Source organism: Gymnoscopelus microlampas (genome assembly GCF_963454915.1).
Source record: "Gymnoscopelus microlampas genome assembly, chromosome: 1".
Classification (NCBI taxonomy): domain Eukaryota; kingdom Metazoa; phylum Chordata; class Actinopteri; order Myctophiformes; family Myctophidae; genus Gymnoscopelus; species Gymnoscopelus microlampas.
This window is the reverse complement of record NC_139962.1, coordinates 42,412,121-42,428,442: the sequence shown is the minus strand read 5'-3', so window position 1 is coordinate 42,428,442 and position 16,322 is coordinate 42,412,121. Positions and strand designations below refer to the sequence as shown.

General features: G+C 41.3%; 1 protein-coding gene across 4 annotated transcripts in view; it reads right to left on the bottom strand.

Moving 5' to 3' along the window:
• The window catches only part of furina (furin (paired basic amino acid cleaving enzyme) a), a 100,978-nt gene that overhangs the window by 56,968 nt on the left and 27,688 nt on the right, over positions 1 to 16,322 (bottom strand). For all 4 annotated transcript variants that reach the window (XR_014601420.1, XM_084066394.1, XM_084066396.1 and 1 more), the window contains exon 3: positions 1,874 to 1,972. Coding sequence is in view for 3 of the 4 variants with exons in the window: in XM_084066394.1 (XP_083922520.1) it covers positions 1,874 to 1,972 (99 nt within the window). In the remaining variant the exon portion in view is untranslated. The remainder of the gene's footprint in view (positions 1 to 1,873; positions 1,973 to 16,322) is intronic.

Below are 16,322 nucleotides of genomic sequence, written 5' to 3'. Positions count from 1 at the left end.
AATCGATCCCAAATTTAAATCACATGTCGAGGGTGATTTACTCAACGACTCCCCAAAAGCATTTCCACTTTGACCCATAGGGGGCGCCACGAATGTGCAAAATGTCACCGTTTGATGCAAAAACATGATTTTTGGGGGAGTCAGTCCCTTCAAAATGAAACGCAAGCGATCTCAGGAGTGACGTGACAATGTAATTGGCGCAGTCTCCGACGGTATTCCTCCCAGCGTATTACTCGAGTCCCGACCGGCGTCGGCGCAACCACACTTTGCAATTGCCAATTGCGACGCGTCTAGTTTGGTATGTTCTTGCACTCTATTTCAATGACGATGCACGTCACACGATGGACAATTGATATGCATCTAGGCTTATTCCTATGTTAATTCGCGAGGTGTGAGTCGGGAGCCTTTGAAAACTTTGTTGAGGTGCGAATTTAAAGTCGTTTTAAATCTACGTGTGTGCCCTGCGTGTGCTCCTGGTCAAATAGGTTCCGGCACAGCGTGCAAGGCCGCCCAGAGAGCATTGCACCCCTGAGTAGGACACAGACTAATTGCAGCGTCCCAATTTTGGGCATGTCATTATGGGTGAAAAAAATGAAAATCTTTCAAAATGTTTAAAACTTTCGAGAATAGCAAAAATAGCAGATCTACAAGCGTTGTGAGCTAGTAGATCGGTTATTTTTGCCACCAAAAAAAAGAAACGAAAAAACGATTCAAAACTATTTGACAAATTTAGAAACGTGTCGCCCATAATGACATGCCCAAAATAGGCCCACCATGGTTAATGTGGTTAAGTTGTTAATTTAGAATAGACAAGCAGAAGGAACTGGTTTAAGAGTGGTCCATGTATCTGGGGAACATGTGCAAGACCCTCCAGTCCACCCTTCAGCACTAAGGTAAGAAGTAAACGGACAGGCCAGATGCTGTGAGCTGTCCATTAAAACCATTAAACAGGGTGATAAATGAGAGTCCAGGGTTTGGCTCTTTGCCCTGTGGTTGTCAGCCGACTGCATTACCCAATGTCACTACCCCAATGGTTACTTCTCTCAGATAGTGATGAGGTACCTAAGGTACGAAGAGATATGTTGTATATTACTGTAAATTACTGTAAATCTCAGACTACAATATATCCGTGCAACAAACAGTAAAATATGACATACATTTTTGCTAAATGTTTTTAACTCTCAAAAATGTGTCTAGAATTTGTCACAACTCTGGAAGCATTATCAAAGTTAGCATAAACAAATGTGTATCTCCTGACTAGAGTTATTCTTCATACATGGGCTCTGCTATTCAGTGTCACACATGTGCCAGTATCATTGTTGTCATGATGTAGAAGTGTTATTTTTTCAAACAGTATTCTTTAACCACTTAAACTCTGTAAACGTTGTTGACCGTGGTCACCCTGGGGTCCCCTCCATTTTTACCTACAACACCAAACCTCTTCACCTAAAATAGCCGATCTACGCGCTCATGCGCCACGTTGTTTTTATTTTGCCAAATGTTCGCCTATTATGACATGTCCAGAATGGGGTCGTTAGAGTTCATGTGGGGTTCAACTGCAGTGGTGTCTTTGTGTCTATCTGTGGGGGGCACACAGATATGCCCATATATGGACAGACATTCAAGAGTTGGCAATGAAACAACCAAAGTCGGGCAGGCGCTTTGTACTGCCTTATCAGAAGGAGTGTGGATATGCCCTAATGTGGACATGCGCAAATTGGAGTTGTTAGGCAACGGTTTCTGTTGTGTCTGACGTCATGGCCATATATGGATATCTTTGATATTTGCGCAAGTTGATTATATGCCCATACAGAGAGAGAGAGAGAATGAGAACGAGAAAGAGAGAGGGACACTAGCCAGAGATATGACTTACCTTGGGGTCCATCAGTAGACGTACTTGTGTCCCTCTGTGATCTGACAGTGATCTCTTCACCAAGGTACGATGCCGAAAGTGATAATAATCACCAAATACCTATAAACACAAAGACAGGCAAATAAATAGAGGTTTGTAATCGCAAGTCAGTCACATCCTATGGATAACACAGGCGTATAAGGTGTGTATGAAAATAAGTAAATATAACTAATAAATAATATGATCGTTACTGAATCAGTGTATTCACAAAAGGTGAACAGGCTCCCGTCGGACAGTGGCATGTTAACATTTCATCTGCACAATAAAACCCTCATCTCATAGTGTGTAAAAATGGGATGCTGCTAAAGTAATCTCTCAAGAATAGATTCAGAGCTGCGCAACTCAAATGCAAAAGTGAAAAACGCTGGGGGGCGCCGCTTTTCCTTTTTATTTGACTTGGGATCTCAGATTGCTGCAAAGGAGACCAGGCTAATGGCTAGCTCACTGGGAAACAGCCAATTGACCCCAATAATTCAGTCAGTGAAGACGGGTCACACAGTAGCACGTGCACATAATGTCATGTAATCTTCTGCAGTCAAACACATTGACTGCCATGGACGTAATATTACGTCATCTCAAATCCAACGCTTGACTGCCAATGACGTCATCTGGAGTTTTTTTGTGATTAAGGCTAGATGGCGCTCGTCGCCAACCTATGAATGATGAATTCGAGACAAGGATACACCCGGAAATGGCGTCATCTAAAACATTTTCACCCCGTCAGCTACAATGTTTTCAGATTTATAAAAATACATTTATTTCAGATTTCTTTTCCCAGATTGAAAACGAGCTATATTCAACTGCCGATAACTACAGAACAGACGATCGCGGTTACAATGTTTTTTTTCCGGTGGAAAGAAGAGAGACATCGTTTGTTTACATCTGCGTTGAAAAATAATTTCTGTGGATCGTCAAAAAGACTCAAAATAAGGTAAAACTGCTGGCAGTGGTGGATGAATTCATTAATGAATACCTGGCAATGAATGTTTTAAGTACTCTGTACTAAATTAACACCAGGTAGTTCAGGCTATAAGGCCTGCTGTCAGAGGGGGTCAAAGGGTACATACTGCAGGGTACAGACTGCCCTGGGCCCAAGGCCCAGGGCCATGCAAAGGTATATTGTTGACCACTTTTTAACCTGAAGACCCAGACCCATCCAAAACGAACCAGTTTGATAAAACATAAGATTTTAGAAAAAATGTCTAAATTGCTTTGATTTTCAAGGCATAGGTTTTGTGCATCATGCATGAAGGTGTGCATGCTTTGCTTTCACGCATCTGAAACTGATTGACCTGATGTATCTCATTCATGTTCACTGCTGGCTAATATGGACCTAATTTAAAGGATAGTAGCTAACAAAAATGAGCACTAAAAAGAGATATGTTGACATTGAATGTAGGTTTTCTAATAGTCATAGACTTATTACACATAATACATAGTACTTTTTCACTGAAGTTGCCAGTGTCGTTGTGAGAGTTGACCCCCTGATGGAATTTGACTCTCCTTTCGGCCCACTCAGACAGATAAGCCACGTACCTAGTTTGTCAGGAAAATTAAAAAAGACTATACAAGGCTAATGGCCAAGAGGAGCTGATTTGAAATTGCCCATGTTGGCATTAAAGGTAAAGGGGGGTGGGGGGTGGTTGAAATTGCCCATGTTGGCATTAAAGGTAAAGGGGGGTGGGGGGTGGTGATGCTAGAGTGGGTGTGGATGAGGAGCCCAATTTGGATATTGTTGTCCCCCTGTCCATAATTCCTAATGACGGGCCTGCAGGGTATTGACAGGCCAGCAGACATGCTTGCCCTTGACAGAGAATGCTGGCCTAAGACAAAAAAAAAGATGCATACTCAAACAAACATCAACAAGAGTGGGCAGTCAGGCACCCACCTATCACAATGGTGGTGCAGTTTTACAAGGACGGTTGCACGACATGAATATAGTACATCTGGGACGAGGGAGAGAGCGCGGGGGGAGCTATCACATAGGACAAGACATGATTAGCAACTCAGAAGGACATGTTCAGCTGTTCACCTGGCCCTTAGAAAGGGATTGTGCTCAATCTAATGGCTGTGTAATAGGTTCTGAATAGTCAATTAATGATTTCAGTAAAGAGAATTGAGTTGGATAAATCACTGTCATTAAAGCTGACAGTTAGAACTGGTGCCTTTAATGCAAGCACTGGCTGTGAGGCAGACAAGAAATACCAATCCTTTCACGATAAGGAAAAAGGTGATTTCATCCTTGCTGTTGTTGCAGTGGCTGGGTGAATGAGGCCTGTGTGTGGTCGGGTCACGTGTGTGCGTGTGCGTGTGTCATTCCTGCTGTCCAATGTAGAATGGTGGGTGGGGGTGTCCACTAGACTCTTATGCTCCTGTTTAATGACAATGAGTCAGCCAGGGTGACACATGCAGCCACCAACGTCAAACACGGAGGCAATAACCAAGTGAAAAGATGACACATTTTACAATAAGATGCTGTTCGGTGCTGAACTCACAATTGCAAAGGGTCAGTGTATGCGTGTGCATGCATGCGTGCGTGCGTGCGTTGGTGAGAATGAGGGAGGGATAGCAACTGTAATAGAGCAAGACTGAAGCTAGCTACAAGCAAGTACTGCATGTAAATTGAGCAAAATGCTGACATGCAAATGCTTTAGGGGAGGCCACAGTCTCTCTTCTGAAAGAGACAGCTATAGGAGTGGGTCCATTGTGTCAGTCCAGATAAGAGGCAGGGAGGCCAGGCAACAATCAATCTGGTGTCGATTGGCAGGGTCAATTAAGTCCCTAAATCACATTAACACGCCACCTTTGAAAAGAGATCAACTTATAAACAAAACACTGAAGATTGATTGAGCTGGAACATTTTGTTCAAGCTATCCCAAACGGTTTAGCTGAATGAAAAGAGTTAGCACAAAAGGCTGCCAAACATTTAAGCTGCCTTTAGCTTTAATGAAATCTAAGAATGATATTAAGACTGTGAGGAATAAAAGGAAGCAAACGCACATTAAGAGGTAAGGGCTGAATTCTGTGCCAAAACCAGTGGGGCATCATATGTGAAGCTTTGAAAAATAATCCTTCCTGCATTGCAGAGAGAAAGGGTCAGCTAACAACATGGGATCAATTAACACTAGAACACCTGAGTGGTTGGAATGCACTCTAACCTGTAACCAGTGCCACCATATATTCAGACATAATGAGCACACTGGTGTATAGTTGTGTTGCCTGTTAATGGGACAAATGTTGCAATGTTTTTTGTTTCATTCTCATTGTTTTTCAATTTTTTGATAGTGTTACAATCAGGCAAATGTTTTGCTAAATTATAGCTACACAAGATGTCCTTGACACTTGACTTCTACATAATTAGATGTCTGAATGGCTCAAAAGATGAGCAATGACTCTAAGCTGGCAAGAATTCAAGCAGAATAGCAATTCACTTAAAAATGACCTATAATCCCTTGAGTACAAGTCAAGAGATGACTTCACACTCTGGTGAATGATTTCTTTCAACCATGGCATAAAATAGACACTAAAATAAAACGCACAACAATTGTATGCTCTCACACACCCATGCATCAACACAAGTTTGACATTCAAAGAGCCCCACACCTTCAGAGGCCAACTCGAAAGAATTGCATGCACACTCATATTCACCCAAACTGTAAGAAACAAGCCCTGAACCTTTTTGTTTTGCATTACTGTAAACTGTAAATCCATCCCTGTGCCACCAAACGGAACAACATTTTAAAAAAAGCTAATCTGAAGAGCATGCTGCAAACATTACGTTTAACTACTTTGCACTACGGGAAAAAGCCCATTTACACCAAATGCATTTAGATAAGCAAAATGTGGAAAGGATTCAAGACTGGTGAGTGACTTACAGATGTGATAAGCAGGGCACTGATAGAGCAGGGCACAGAAGCATGCTTAACTGGCAGTAGTCAGAACAGCCCCATTACTGGGGTGAAACATTGATCCATCAGCCTCATTTAAATGCACAGTAACAGACAGTCAAAAATGATTTGTTTGCTGCTTGTTTGTTTGTTCCCTCTTGGCATGCCAAGTTTACCTTGTCGGAAAGCACTTATCAAAAACGTCTGGTGTCTCATCTGACAAGCTGTTGACATAATTATGTTTTACAAAGAGATCAACAATATCTGAAGACAAACTGAATGGGGTGTTTTGGTCTGGTAAAAGTGATGAGACATTTGTTTGTTTTCTTTCTCTCATGACTTTCCCATTTTCTTTTTTCTGTCTTTGTCTCCGCCAGGCCGAAAGGCATGGCGAGAGAGTATGTTTTATCCCCTGTCCGTCCGTCCGTCCGTCCGTCCGTCCGTCCGTCCGTCCGTCCGTGTGTCCGTCCATCTGTCTGTGAGCAACTAATCTCAGGCACCGTTGGCCCGGTCGCTGCGAAACTGTGCACACAACTCCCTGGATGCCAATTCAGAACCTCTGACCCAAATTTTTCGCATGGGCCTGTTATTGCGCCACCAGGAGGCCGATTTGTGCAATTCCATTTACTCCTACAGATTTGATCCAAACGTCATGCAAATCGGTACACAGTATCTCTATAGTCATGTGAACAACACGGATCTGTCCGATTTTCCATATTCCATCCTCATTGGCTAAGGTTGGCTTCCAAAATTTGCAGGATTGGTCCGTTTTGAACAAAATGCCTCAAATCATGAACGCAGCTTGCGCTTTCCGTGCAATTTCACACACAAATTCCCACTAGGCCGAGGAAGAAATGTCACCCTTTTCACATTGGCCATAGCGCCACCAGCAGGTATAATTTAGCAAAACACATTTTTGGAACAAAATACCTCAAATCATGAATGCAAGGTCCGATTGCCGTGAAAGGCCTAAGAAGAAATGCCACCCTTTTCACATTGGCCTATTATAGCGCCACCAGGAGGCCACAATAACCTATCTAACCTGGTGGAGACCTGTGCTCCGAGGAGCACTTTTTCTAGTTAGTTCTAGATCTGTTTTTGAACATTTTATAAAAATACGATAAAGAAAAGTGATATGAAATTCTGTTCTATACAGAGCAGTAAAATAATGTACACAAAGCATGAATAGCTTGGAAATGCTACCTGAGGGTATGTTGTTATGGCCATTGACTTAAAGCTGCAATCCATAACATTTATTTCCTACCTGGGATTCGAATCCCGGTCTCCCTCATGAGAGATTACATTTTTACCCCCAGGACCGAATCTGTGGTTGGTCAGGGAAGATATTGCACTTATGAGCTTCAGGCAGCACCACGTTATCAACCAGTAGGTGTCCTACTCAACATCAGAGTCTAAATTTCTCAATGGCGATGTAGGGAGACCACCTCTAACCACTGTACATGTACTGTGTTTTTGACTAAATTGCTTTCTCCTTCACAAACTGTGTTAAAAGGGTCCTTTAGCACAGTGGTTTCCAAACCTTTTAGCTCAAGACCCAAAAGAGAAATTAGACATTTTCCCCAGACCCAAACTAGTGAAAATAGCAGATCTACAAGCTCACAATGCGTTGTGAGCGTAGATCTGCTATTTTCACTTCTTATTATTTTTTTAAAATATTTTTAAATAATAAATATGTTTTTTTAAATGTAGGAAATGAAAAAAGGGGATATAATACTTGTGACCAATCAAAATGGTCCACGACCCAAACAGTGGGTCGGACTCATCTTTGGGTCGCGGACCATTTTTATGGGTCAGGTGCATAGGAGCAGGCAGTCAATGCATGAGACAGGAAAAAGGGAGATCCCTACATCTTCAATTACAGCAAAAAAAGTGTTTTTATTGTGAGAACAACGTTTCTGTCACTGACCTTCATCAGGCATCAGGGAGCCCCGATGGACCGAAAAGTACTTGCAAAAAAACAAAAAAGTGTGCGGGATCTCCCTTTTTATACCTTCGAACTGTGTCAACCATCGCAGTCATTCCCAAATATCAATGTCATTTTCTGGGAGCATCATTAAACCCCAGTGCATCGACACACCCTTCTAAAAATAATTCACCAACTTTATGATATGAGGCTGCCTCCAACACAGAGATGCAAGGGGCAAAGTGTACCTCACTGGCAGCTGGACCTAACCAGTAGTTCCCTTTTAATACCACACACACACACACACACACACACACACACACACACACACACACACACACACACACACACACACACACACACACACACACACACACACACACACACACACACACACACACACACACACACACACACACACACACACACACACACACACACACACACACACACACAGAATATACTATACTTCCTCATCGGTTCTCTCCTCAATCATTTCCATTACAGCAGTCACCCTCTCTCCTTCCACCTCAAGCTTGATTGATTCTCTAACCTTATTATTTGAGATAAGAATGTGAATTTGTTCTGTCTGAATAAAGTCACAGAGTTGAGATTAAGCTATGCCATATAGGCCTACTGTACGCACCTACATAATTAATTTAGTCTTAAACAACTGCAGCCTCACTTTGCATTTCTAGGCCACAGAGATGCACTTGGGGGTGAAAGGGTAGCCAGAGTGCACTTGTCCAATGCTGTAACACACCTGGAATGAAGCCAAACCCAAACTGCTGCAGCTCTCTGCCAGATAAACTGAGTTTAGGAAGCCTTATAAGGTCCAACTTTTGCGCATTTATCCACATACCAATCCAGTTTCAACAACGTACTGGCAATATTCCTCTCCAATGCTAGAAAACAGCAACCATTATGCAGTGCCTTGCTAGTTTTTAAAACAGCTGAAAGAAATTGAGTTAATAGTGCTGAAAAGCCCAAATGGCTTAGATGAAAAGGTGAATTGTGTGACATTTGTAAAACAACGAAGGCAACGCTAAAACAAAGCAAAGCCCACTTCTTGAAACAACAGAGCTAGTCTTAAATTGTCAAAATTGTAAATTTTTGGGGGTAGTGTTAGCCTATGGTTTAATGTTGAACTATTCCTCGTATTGTGGCTTAACGCCTAAACATCAGTCTATGGTCTCTTCTTCCACTGTAACAAATTGACCCAAGTCAGTGCTGTGCATTTGACCATTATGTTAGTGATTCAGGGGTTTAGGCTATTCTAGAGACCTCTATAATTGTCAATGTAATGGCCTACACAGCATTAATTATGAAAGTAGGGTCTGGGGACCGACAAGGGTCCTTAAGGGTCTCCAGCAAAATGAGGAACAGTTTAATTTAATTATTATTTCACCCGCTAGAAGTTAGCTCAATGTATCAGAATGACTACTCAGATCATAAAATTCACTCCCAACACGGTTATCTCCCCACCTTCAGTAATAGACAGTTGTAGAATTCTGTACTAAAACTAAACAACACAAATCTTCTCTTTTGGGGGTCCCTGGCACAACAGCTTTTCAAAAGGGGCCCACATTGCAGAAACACTTTAAGCACATAAACAACCTCAAACAAAGCCGATTCTGCAAAAAAAAAGACTCCTGGTCTGTAATTCTTTTTCACCTTTTGTGTCTAGTCTAATGGTAGCAGCAGGATCTCACGTTACACCAGTATTGAGGACCTATAAATTGTTGCTGCATTAGAGAACTTCCGTCAGAGTACTGTGTATTAGACAGACACTTTTAGTTACAGTACTTTCTTAGTTAAGAGTTCTTGGGAGATTTTTCTTATCCAGGAGCCGTTGAAAGTGTAACAGTGATTAAGGACTAGGTTCAAAGTTTTACCCTATACAAACTCTATACAAACAAATGTGACTCTTTTAACTTAGAAATCACATCAACAGTCCAGTTTGTGTCAAACAAAGCCGATTCTGCAAAAAAAAGACTCCTGGTCTGTAATTCTTTTTCACCTTTTGTGTCTAGTCTAATGGTAGCAGTAGGATCTCACGTTACACCAGTATTGAGGACCTATAAATTGTTGCTGCATTAGAGAACTTCCGTCAGAGTACTGTGTATTAGACAGTGGCAGAACCCACCTTACGTGCTTATTAAGTGTGATTTTGAGACCTTTTTGGAACACAATGAGAGCGAATTGAATAACTACTTCCGGTTGCTTGCTCACAGAGAACAGAAGCAACAGATAAAGATGACTGACAATATTTTGACTTGTTTGCACTCTATAAATACAATTGTATATAGTGAATCGTATGCCCCAGAATCTTCTTTGGGTTCAGTCATTCATTGAGAAGTGGCCCACAGAACGATTTCTAATATTTGGACTAATGGTAGCTATAAAAGACAACTCAAGGTTCTACCAAAGTTGCACATCACTTTAAGGAGATTTAGTATGTAGCATGCTTTTAGATATACGTTTTGTTGCTTACTTTTAGTTACAGTACTTTCTTAGTTAAGAGTTCTTGGGAGATTTTTCTTATCCAGGAGCCGTTGACAGTGTAACCGTGATTAAGGACTAGGTTCAAAGTTTTACCCTATACAAACTCTATACAAACAAATGTGACTCTTTTAACTTAGAAATCACATCAACAGTCCAGTTTGTGTTCCACATCCTTTCTCCCTTATATGTTGTTCAGCCTGTTTTTTTTTTTTACAGCCTATTATGTTGTTGGCGTGCTGTTGGTGTGTCGTATACAATAGATAAAACCTCACCAAAAAAAATCTGTTTGGACAATAAACTCTGGTTAATAAAAGCATTATTAAAAATGTTGACTCTTACTATAAAACCCTCTATGGAAAAGGGGGTCTCTAACACATCATCATTAAATGAGATGAGCCATGAAATTATCATTAAAGAAAAAAGACAAACAATTTAACCTTTCATGTCCCAACCTATGTCGTGGGACTTATGAATAGAGGACAAGCGTTCAGCCATAGCGTACCTCTAGTTCATGGAGTGGATCAGGGTGTAAAAGGTTCACAGTGAAATAGCTTTGGTGCTGAAGGTCTATTGGTGCATGCATGGGGTCGATGAGGACTGTCCTTTAGTGCAGCAACTATCGATCTTAATGATTATTACATAGATCTACATGGTGTAGATCTATTTTAGAAAAATCAATAACAATTAATACCAATTACTTTTATAATAGATTAAATCGATTAGTTCGATTAACTGTTGCAACACTACGGTGCTTAAATGTCTACCTCTTGACACATTGAGATCCACATGCAAACTACTGCGAGGGTCCAGGGAAATAAGCATGGGATGGCATACAGAAGCACACAGCCCTGAAATCAGCAGAGCCGCAGTTTTACCATGGCTGTATATCTATACAGTAGCTTCTACTAGAATCAATAACAGGCAGCTCAATGCATGTAGCTCAGGAGCAGACACCTGTCAACTCAGCAAGTGAGTGTTTCATTCTTTTCCACTGTTGCGGAAAAGCAACGTGGCCAATGACCTGATAAGTTCCCATTAAGGACGTTTCCCTCTCGGCTATTTACTTCCCTGTTTTGAATCACTAACCCAGTTAAGTGTCCTTCAACAGTGAACAGACTTCAGGCATAACCCAGCGAGAGAATGAAGGAAAATCTCATCTGACTCATCCCCAGGAGGGGTTAAAAGTATCTTTCAGAGCAAATTGCACACACAGAATGGTCTGAGATTTGTACTCATCTCATTTTGGATAAATTATTAAAATGTAATTTTATAATCATATTAGTTCATATATTCTTTTGTTCTCCATCGATTTTGTATTTCGTACATAATTTTAAATTTAAACAGGTGCTCATCTAACTATATAAATGGCGACCGACTTCCGCACCCTCGGTGCGGACACCCCACAGCTCTGTTATCGAATAAACAACGCACCGCCAGACCACAGGTCGCCAACTGACTCGCCACGGCGGCCGCGCTGAATTTACGCGTCGCGTAGGGGACATCTCATTGCTCACTACACCTAGCCTGGGCAGCATTCCTTTTCGGGTATATGATCCGGTCGGAAAAAAAAAGAAAAGCGACCGGATCGCGACAAACCGGAAAGACGTCTCACCCCAAAATAGGTCCGTCCCCAAAATCCTTGATACGGCGTAGTTTAGCTTATTTTTTAAATATAAATGTGAGTGTACTTTCCAGAGACTATTTAGCGTCTGTATTATCCATATTATCCCACGGGGAAATTCTATTCCATTTAAATAGGGATTGGGGAACCTTTCTGGTGTAACGCCACCGCCAGCATTCGCTGGGGTGATGTCATCATTATGCAACCCGGAAGTACAAATACCAAGGACACGTCACTGATGTCAGTCGGGTTGCCAAGTTCAGGTTGGCATGCCAGGTTCTCTAAAAACAAGCGCCAGAAACAAGCAACCACCTTCATGAAAAAAAAAAAAACACGAAGGGGTCCGCCATGTTCCAGGGGGGTCCCCGCGCGTCCCAACACTCCACAGGGGGTCCGTCGACCAGCAGGGGGTCCGCGGGGGTCCCCCTCAAACATCAAAAATATATTTTTTTCAGTTTTTTTTTTTTTTTTTAACTTTTCCACAGTTTTACTCCAGCAATTTCAGTACCCCAATATACACGCGGCCACGCTGGGCCCCGTGCGCGGCTGGGGTTGAGGGGGGCGTAGCCCCCCGAAACTCTAGTTTAAAATAATCCAAAACCAACCTAAAACATCAATGGTTAATGTGACCGTCTTTATTCACGGAAGTGACATCGCTAGAACACAAAGAACCCAATAAAAATGTCAATGGCTGTCTCCATTGCAATGAATATTTCATGGGTTGTTTTTATTTAGGCTATTATTCCAGACCGACAGACAGAATGTTATGTTTGTCTAGTTTATATTGTCAGGGTGCAGGAGACCAAGGGTCGAGTTTGAGTAGCACAACTTCAAAAACAGTTCTTGTTAATTATTAAATAATGTGAATAGATTCAGGTGCACAGAGCAGCAAAAATAAGTTTTGAAAATGTATTACTAACAAAGGCATCAATCATGCAAATTGTACTATTAATTTGAATATTATTTGACCGTTACATTTCACCATAAATTCAGAATAATTAAACATGGTAAATAAATACTGTTATGTATCTTCAAATAAAAATCACTATTTGTTGCACCCTCATTAGGTGGTTCAACAGCAATTAAAGGTGGCAAACAAACAACACAGATATGACTTATCCAAAGTATAAAACATGCACTCACATGTTCTTGTAAGCATCACAGTCTAAACTGTAGCACGGGAACCTGTTAATTGCATACACTAGCTAGGAAATTATATAGTCACAATCTTAAGTGGTCTCAAGCCTTTATAGCCAGTGATAACAGCCAGCAAGATAAGACAAGACCTGACCAAGAAGGTTTTCACACATTTAAACCGACTAAAAGAAATTACAGACTGGAGGGCTTTTTTTTTCTTTTATGGGAGGACACTGCTTTCCTTTATATAGTCCACCGCATGAGTATCAACAACAACGTCTTACCCCACAAAGACTGCAAGAAACCCTTAATGTCTGCCTTAATACAATGACTACAGTCTGGTGGCCTACTTTACGATGCACTAAAGCTTCTTAACAGGGAGGGAAGCAGAGGCTGTTTTTTTTGTGCGGTGCAATTCTTGTTTGAGATGTTCAGATGTTTTTCATTAAAACAAAAAAAAGGCAAAAAAAAGGCCTGAAGTCTTGCAAGATACTTCAACATAACAAGCAGCAAAGCAGATAGAATCAAATGGAACCAGTCCAAGGGTCTGTTATATAATCAGACACAGAACTTCCTCCATGAACAATCTTCATTATTGCACTTGTCTGACATTGCTATCTATAACAGCCTGAAACCAAACACTTTCCGTGCTCATTCTATTGGAAATCAAAAGTCACACAGTCATTGCTGTCATATAGTGGACAGATATGCTATCCAAACATGTCTCCTTTACATGTAGATGTCTGGAGGAGCTGATCCTCGTTAAGAGTGGAATTCCATTACATCCGTCTGTTTTTATACCCGGTGGGTTGAGGAGGAGGGGAGATGGAAAGAGACAGCATCACAGAGAGGAGATAAAGTTAGAGGGGAAATAAATGGGAAACAGAGGATATATGCTAGATTGTAGCACCATGGATGCAGTCCTGTCACAGAGAGGATTGTGTGATTGCTTTTGAGACCTTAAGAGAATGCCAATTCTAATCTCAAATATGGAATTATCTATAGAACTATGAACTACTAACTTTTTCAGATATTCCTGCTTTGTGAAATGAGAAGGATGTAGAGTATCAGGGACAGAAATGAGAGGGTGTGAGTTTGACATACATGTGACAAGGTCATGAGCCAGATTTGAACCAATAACACTGCAAGCACATAGTATGGTCCTCAGCCCCCTGTCAGGAATAGGGTGTGCAGAGATGCATGAAGGAGGTTACTCGTTAGATTTAGGGTTTGACAGAATTAATGACTGCTGATGAATAAACATGAGCAATAATATTAATGCAGGGGTGAGTCATGCCCTACTAGTGCAGATGGAGATTTCTGCATTAAAATACATCACAGAAATGTAATTTGATCTCATGACTCATTATTTCTTACAAAATGGTTGTTTGGGACATTTCCAAACTCCAGTCGGCCTTTAAGAGGTTTTTAAGATGGAATGTTGGTGAGTACAAGAAGAGGCTAATGTCTGAGATGAGTGTGGAACTTGGAACAGTCTAGAAAAAGGTGACAGTGGGTTAATGGTGACAGGAGAGTGCCTGGGAGTTTAGACATATAGGTCAAGGACAATAGTCACTGTGACATTGTCTACATTTCAAATAGAAAGACAGTTACATCAGGATAGTTAACAATCTAATTAATCACCAGTCACATTCGCGGTCGAACTTGTGCACTCCGCTTATCTTCCCCTTCTTATTCTTTCTCGTCTCATTCCCTCTCACATCCACACACACACACATACGATGATCGTGGTGATGATGATGAAGATGGTGGAGGTGACAGGCCATGGGGATAGATGCTAATGAGATTAACTCTCGTCTACGTTTATTTTTATCAGCCCCCACTCTTAATATAAAAGCACACTGGATAAAAATACCAGTCGGGTTCATCAAAGCCACATGGAGCACCACAGTGGCTCTCTGTAGAGAGTACAGCCTCTAATTGTGTAACAACTCTCCATGTAGAACACTTCCATCATTACTTTGTCCCTCCACAGAGGGTTGGGTAGTCGTACCCAACCCTGTAGCTATATTTCAAAGAGCTCTTTTGTGTTGCTGGGTTTGATCCCTTGTGATTCAATTGCAACTGAAGTGTTGCAATTGTGCCCAAGAGGGGCACTGCCTTATGCAGGGGTACCAGCGCATGTGCGCTCACACTCGCACATTCATTTAACATTTTTATCTACATTACCCTAATCTACTTAAATGACTAACATAGAGTGTATTTCACTCATGTGTTTTAGGTTTAATTTAATGACAAATTGAATTAAATGTAATTCAATTATATGAATTCCATTCAGATATCCAATCATAGTTTAAACTTTAGGATAAGGGGTGGCACCTGGAGTGGCCAGTCAGATCCCCTGGGTGCCACCCTGGGCCACCCGTGGATATGCCACTGCTTGCGGCCTTGAGTTAGAGTACCAACCTCATTCCACTGCTGGCAACACTGCAGAATCCTCTGTGTTAATTTGAGATACAAATGGATAAACACATGGATTAACACTGAGGATTTTACTGTGTGCAATAATACAACACGTAAAATAATACGATCTGTGATCCTCCTCAGTTCACTGTGAAAGGAAGAATGGCCACAATAGAAACTCAAACACACTGCTGCAGCTACATCCTTTTAACAGATATGAGAACATTCCTCCAAGGCGTTTTGTTTCTGGCGTTACCATGGAGATAAAGCTACAATGATAAAAATCACTTTAGGATTCTATTTGGGTGGTGTTGTATCATGTAAGAGGAGGGGAAGAGATGATGATGATAAGCCCTCATCAACTCAACACTTTAGCCCCAATTTCTGACTCATAAATCGCTGGAACTATTATGTGGATTAAGTCGTTTTTTATCTCTCAAAGCAGGCTGGTGAAAAGAGTGAATTCACATGAGGGCATGATAGACTTACTGCTTTCAGTTAAATCAACCACAATAATACTTAGATTTATCCTCATAAATACTTAATACTTTTTTTCTTCAGGCCATAATCCTTCGCAATATCCCCAAGGCACGATGTCTGCATTTTCTCAGAGGGTATGCACCAAGCACTTCAAGCTACTCAGGAAATAGAACCTGCAAATCCCTATGTACGGATGACTGGGTGGTTTATCAACTGTTACTTATCCATTGTGACCTTGTTTAAGGGAAAGGCTCAGGCTTTTTGCTCTAACAGAGACAAAGCTAAAACAAGGAGTATATGACAGAGCAGTCTCAACAGTGTGGGGTTGTAAATGACGAGATGATGTGAATGGTATGTTTATGCTAATAATTCACTGGAGGGAAAAATGTATAATTCCTCTCCAAAGTCCGAATTAAATGTAATGCTAAATCA